We start from the raw sequence: 5,660 nt of genomic DNA, 5'->3' as shown, positions 1-5,660 counted from the left end.
GCTGCTTCTGTCTGCCATTGTGTTCATCCTCATCTGTGTTCTCTCTCCTTACCTTATGCTGCTAATTCATTACCCAGATTCCCCTCCAATTCCTGCCTCTTTCTATTCTGTTTTATTCAGCAGCAGAGATACCAGTTTTTTTGCTTGTGCTCACTGGTGGTTTCTAAGAGGCTGCAGAAGCCAATACAGGTTGTCCAGAGTCACAGTAATAATAACCATCTGTGAGTGATCTGTGCTCTGCTGGAGGAGATTAGTGCAGTGTTACTGCAGTACAAGTCTGACATTTCCCTGCCTTCCCTTCTCCAGTGCTTGCACATCAGCCTCCCTGGAGCCTTCCTATGTTTTGAGAGCAATTGGGACAGATGAAGACTTGGCTCACTCATCTATAAGGTGTGTGCAGTGCTCTGCCCCAATGCTGCCAAATATTTTCCCTTTCTGATACACGCAGGTGGTGGATTTGTTCCACCCCACCATAGGCACATTGTTCTGGTCCTTAATGATCTTCTTTTGGTTTAGGTTTGGCATTGGGCGTTTCACCACAGAAGAAGAAGTGGATTATACAGTGCAGAAGTGCATCCAGCACGTGAAGAGGCTGAGGGAAATGAGGTGAGTCATCTTACTGCCTGTGAACACTTCTTAGGTATGAGAACTGTGGGAAGAGCTGGATTTAGTTGAAAGCAATTGTTTGCTTCAGATATCTGGTGGTGTTCCTGTATATCAGCAAGCAGTGTCCCCAGAGTGGGTGTGGGGCTTGATCTTAACAGGAGTGACAGATTTTTAAGGAAACAAACCTGATTCCAGATCCTGCCTAGAGAAGGAATAGGATAAGCACCTAGGGCAGTGCCTAGAGGGTTCTAAGCCAGAGATTGTAGTACCGAGTTGATGTATTGATAAGTTGTTTTGTTCTGGTGAAATTGAAAGACTTGTGGCTCATCTGGACAGGGAAAATAGGAGGGCTCACCCTCAGAGACAGCAGTGGGAGCAGGGGATGCCCTCCCACCTCTGGTGCTTTGGGCTGAGGATATAGCTTCTGTGTTCACTGGAGCTCACTGACCTCCAGCAGGGGAAGATAGGCAGACAGGTATCTCCTGCTTTCTTGTGTCACTGATAAAACTGTCTGTCTGGTTATTGTTATTGATGATGTCCTGTGCATTTTCTCCTCTCTCTCCAGCCCCCTCTGGGAAATGGTGCAGGATGGAATTGATCTCAAAAGCATTAAATGGACTCAGCACTGAGAAGACATCACTATCCATGGACTGGATGTGGATTAACATACATTTTTCTATACATTCTTGAGCAAATTATGCAGCACTTGTGTTTTTTGACACTTGCAGTTTGCCTGGAGAACTGCCCTTTCTGATCACAAAGTCTAAGAAGCCAAAAATGAAACTAGTCTTTATCATGGAGAAAGGTAGATCCAACATCCACTGCATTTCAGTGACACTCTGGGATTTATGCTAAAATGTGATTAGTTTGGAAATGTATTTTCTAATAAGAAAAACCAGTATGTTGCTGCCAGGCCAGTGGAATCCTGGCGAGGGGTTGTTTAACTCATCCTGGGTCACTGCTGTGTTTGTGCACAGTCCTGTTGCCAGCTTGCTCTGTTGGAGGGTGGTGTCCTGCAGCAGCAGTTGGGCTTTGCTCTCAAATGCTTTGTGCTGCCAGAAATTCTCAGTCAAGAAGATGCTTGGCATCTCTGGAGGAAAGGGATTCCTCAGTGTAGCAATGTGCCTTCACAGATGTGTGGTATGTGCAGTTAAGAACAATTTTTTTCCCCTAAATTGAGTTTTTTTGGCCTGGTTTTCCTTGGTTTTACCTGTTTGTTTGTGTGTGCATTAATCCAGAAGATCCCTCTGTGTTCCAGAGTTTATGGTACAATCATGTTGCACTTTGCTGTCCCTTCCATTGGAGTTTTTCCATGCAATTTTTTTAGGTAAGGAAGGAAAACTTGAATGACTTGGGGAGGGGATAGGCAGAATATGTCAGTGTCAGTGGCAGCACTGGTTTGGGGGAGCAGAAGAGTGGTGGAGGTGGTGGGGAGAGCAGACACAGTGCAATGAGTTAAGGCAGTTTGGGGGGTTGGGATGTTTTGGGTTAGTTTTGGTTTAGATTTTTCTCCCCTTGCCACGAGTCCTTCGCTGTTATCAGTGTGCCTGTGGGCCCTTGGCTTCTGTCAGTGCAGGGAGTTGTGCCCAGCTGAATCTGTATGTTTTGTCTGGAGGTGAGAACACACCACTGGAGTTTTCTGTGTCTGATAGACTGTTCTGCCTGATCAGAGTCTCACGTGGAACTCCATTCCCTGCACCTGCTGGGGAAGTGTCTGCTCAGAAGGGTTTGATGAGATTAATTCATATCAGTGTGTCTCCTTTCTTACCTTTGGTGATCTTAGCAGTAGGAAACTGAACCCTGTGTGACCAAGTGCCTTTGTTTCAGTGCTTAAGCAAACAGCTCTCAGATGAGTTGTGCTGACTGATGGATGCTGTGTTAGCTGCTGAATTTGATACACCCCACAGACAAGACAAGCACCTTCAGTTTGGGGTGGAGTCTACCTCGAGGATCAACTGTGTGGTGTAGAAGCCAAAGCTGAGTCTCACAAGGTGGATTGTGTTACAGAAACTTGGGCTTTTTTTTGTTCCTAGGGACAGATCTAGTTGTTTGTAATGCAAAGCTAATCCTCAGTTGTTCTATTGGAAATTACCAGCTGTAGCAGGTTTGATATTGTAGTGCACCTTCTCTTTCATCACAACATTTTTAACAGCACCGTAGGCATAAATAGGTTTTAGCAGTGTTGTGTGTACTCTGTTTTACCCTTGGGCTGTGTCTATTTCTAGATGAGACATGTGATAAGGCTTTGACAGCATGTTTTAGAACTGTATGTTTGTGAAATTGTTCTTTGTGTTTCAAGAATGATAAAAAGTTATAGGTAAGACCTAAACTTGGCTACTGTCAGTCTTTTTGGATCCATTTTCTGGGTGAACTATGCAGCACAATCACTAAGTTGCTAAACTGAGCTTTCATTAGGGAACAGAGCAGGGGAAACCTCTGATGTTTCTGATAAAAGTTCACTGTCATCAAATGCAGTGCCTGATACAATTTTTTAGCTCACACAGCTTAAATTGTGATTATTTTGAGAAAAGGAAGCCCCAAATCTCAAAGGTTCTGAGCACCTCTTACGTGCTAAGATTTAACATTCTGTGTGTAAAGGTTTGGGAAACTCATTCATGCTGGTAACAAATGTTTGTCTGAAAGGACAAGATGAGAAAAAATGTAGAGTGGAGATACTTTTCTCCATGACGGAAAGATGGAGGTTGAAGGTCTAGTTGTGCTCACTGAATGCAGTTAAAGCTTTTGGGGAGAGGAACCTCAGTCCATCCCACTTTTCCGAGCTCGATGCCAAGTGCCAGTGGGATATGCCTGGAGCCTGAAGAGGGGTCCCAGGAGAACACCTGAAGGGCAGCACAAAGGAGTTCCATCTGCTCTGGGCTTCATGGAGGTGGGTGGTGGAGGCATCTTAAATGTCTCACTGCACACACACATGGCCTGGGGAATAAACAAGAGGAGTTAGAGCCTATAGTTGATCTTATTACCAACCCGGAGACCTGGTGGGATGGCTCCTGTGGCTGGAGGGTTGGAACGGAAGGATCCAGGCTCGTTAGGAAGGGGAGATGGCAGGAGTGATGAGGAGGCACTGTTGTCCTCTATGTCAATGAGCAGCTGGAGTGCCTGCAACTTCACCTGAGGATGAGTGAGGAGCTGTCTAAGGAGCTTAGGAGTCAGGACTGGTGTCCCCAACCTCAGAAGGACACGGAACTATTGGACTAAGTCCAGGGGAGCTCACAAAGCTGATCAGAGCACTGGAGCACCTTTCCTATGAGCACAGGCTGAGAGAGTTGGGGCTGTTCAGCCTGGAGAAGAGAAGGTTGTGTGGAGACCTCAGAGCAACCTGCCAGGAGCTGAAGAGGCTCCAGGAGGTGAGGTGTCCCTGCCCAGGACAGGGGGTTCAGACTCTATGATCTCTAAGCTCCATTCCAACTCCTTAACAATCGGTGGAGCTATGAAACTATAAGATCAAGTTCAAGACCATCTAAGGAACCTGAATGTGCACCAGTCAGTGGAAGCTGATGAGATGCATCTGTGGGTCCTGCAGGAGCTGGCGGAGGAAGTGGCTCAGCCAAGGTGTCCCTGCCCAGGACAGGGGGTTCAGACTCTATGATCTCTAAGCTCCATTCCAACTCCTTAACAATCGGTGGAGCTATGAAACTATAAGATCAAGTTCAAGACCATCTAAGGAACCTGAATGTGCACCAGTCAGTGGAAGCTGATGAGATGCATCTGTGGGTCCTGCAGGAGCTGGCGGAGGAAGTGGCTCAGCCAAATACATCATATTTGAGAAGTCCTGGCAGTCCAGGGATGTTTTCACTGATGGGAAAATGGAAAACAACCCCCATTTTAAAAAGGGGAAATATGGAAGTCCTGGGGAACTATACCTGACCGAGTTCCACACTGGCAGTCCTCTGTGACATTAGTCATGGGCCAACTGTTTCCAGTCAAGTTGTTTCTTTCTACGTGCTGTTTATTGCTGAAATAGTCTGGGGGAGACTCTTGTGATGTTTACTGTGTGGACTATGAAAAACAACTCCTGTGCTTTGAAGTGATACAGTTTCCCAGTGCTGAGCCCCCAAAAGCTGGGCTAAGATATCTCTACTAATGACAGCTCTGATGACATTTCAGGCTGGTGAATAAGGTCCTGCAAATGCCAGTGTTTAAAATGGACGAGCTGGGTGGTTGGCACAATGATCCCTCTGACAGCTGATGTTCCTCTGATCTGTCCAAATCAGGCTAATAAAAAAAAGGCTGGTACAAAATGCTCCTGTAAGAAGCAAAGCTCACACTAATGAGCAACCAGAGTTTTGTGCTGAATAGACATAGTAAAACCAAAAAGATGTTTGATTCTAACCACACAGGATCAATGAGGCACAGGATAGCAGACTGACAGGTTTTAAGTAGAGATTGGGGTAAGGAATGCAGAGAGTATTTCTGGGAGGATTATTTCTGCTGAACATTTTTCTGAATGATCTGGAACCAATTAAGATTTGTCGTTGACGTGTAGTTATTGGAAAGGAAATTACACAGTGTGAATCATTTAGCAAACTGAGCTCATTCATCCAAACCACATCCTTGTACAGATGAGAGAATACAATCAGGGGCTGTTTGGCACTGGTGTCTGTTCCGTGGTGAAGAACAACACCACTAACTGAAGCTTGAGTGAACTAGATGTTCTTTCCCCACAAAAACTTGGGTATGGCTGAGAAGGCAGTTGGAGACTGGGTGGTGTAGTTTCTAGGCTTTATCCCACCTCAGCTCAGGACACTGCCTGGTTCTCAGTGTGGCATTCAGACGTGACAGGCACAAACACATCGTGGGGCATCAGCCCAGGGGAATCTCTCCTTGTAATCTGCAACCTGGTCCAGAGTGAAGAAGTCACAAACAGCCACTCAGAGTTTTGTTTGCTTGAAGTCCAATGCCCTTTTCAAGTTCCTGTTCCCTCAGCAACAATCCTCAGTTACAGAGTCATTAACTCTCAGAAAATGTGTCATGGGATTGCAGTGTTATTTTAGTACTCCAGTTTTATATACATAAATATATAATAGATATAATAT

At 45.6% G+C, this 5,660-nt stretch overlaps 1 protein-coding gene across 1 annotated transcript in view; it reads left to right on the top strand.

Annotated features, from left to right (window-relative positions):
• The window catches only part of NFS1 (NFS1 cysteine desulfurase), a gene marked incomplete at its 5' end in the record, with an annotated part of 9,623 nt that extends 8,100 nt beyond the window's left edge, over positions 1 to 1,523 (top strand). Inside the window, 3 exons of the mRNA XM_009072528.1 lie at positions 307 to 390; positions 517 to 606; positions 1,172 to 1,523. Coding sequence (XP_009070776.1) covers positions 307 to 390; positions 517 to 606; positions 1,172 to 1,235 — 238 coding nt within the window. The remainder of the gene's footprint in view (positions 1 to 306; positions 391 to 516; positions 607 to 1,171) is intronic.
• Positions 1,524 to 5,660: the final 4,137 nt, after the last annotated feature.

This window comes from Acanthisitta chloris, unplaced genomic scaffold, assembly GCF_000695815.1.
Source record: "Acanthisitta chloris isolate BGI_N310 unplaced genomic scaffold, ASM69581v1 scaffold5234, whole genome shotgun sequence".
NCBI lineage: Eukaryota > Metazoa > Chordata > Aves > Passeriformes > Acanthisittidae > Acanthisitta > Acanthisitta chloris.
Note: the sequence above shows the minus strand (reverse complement) of the source record. Positions and strands in the feature narration are given on the sequence as shown.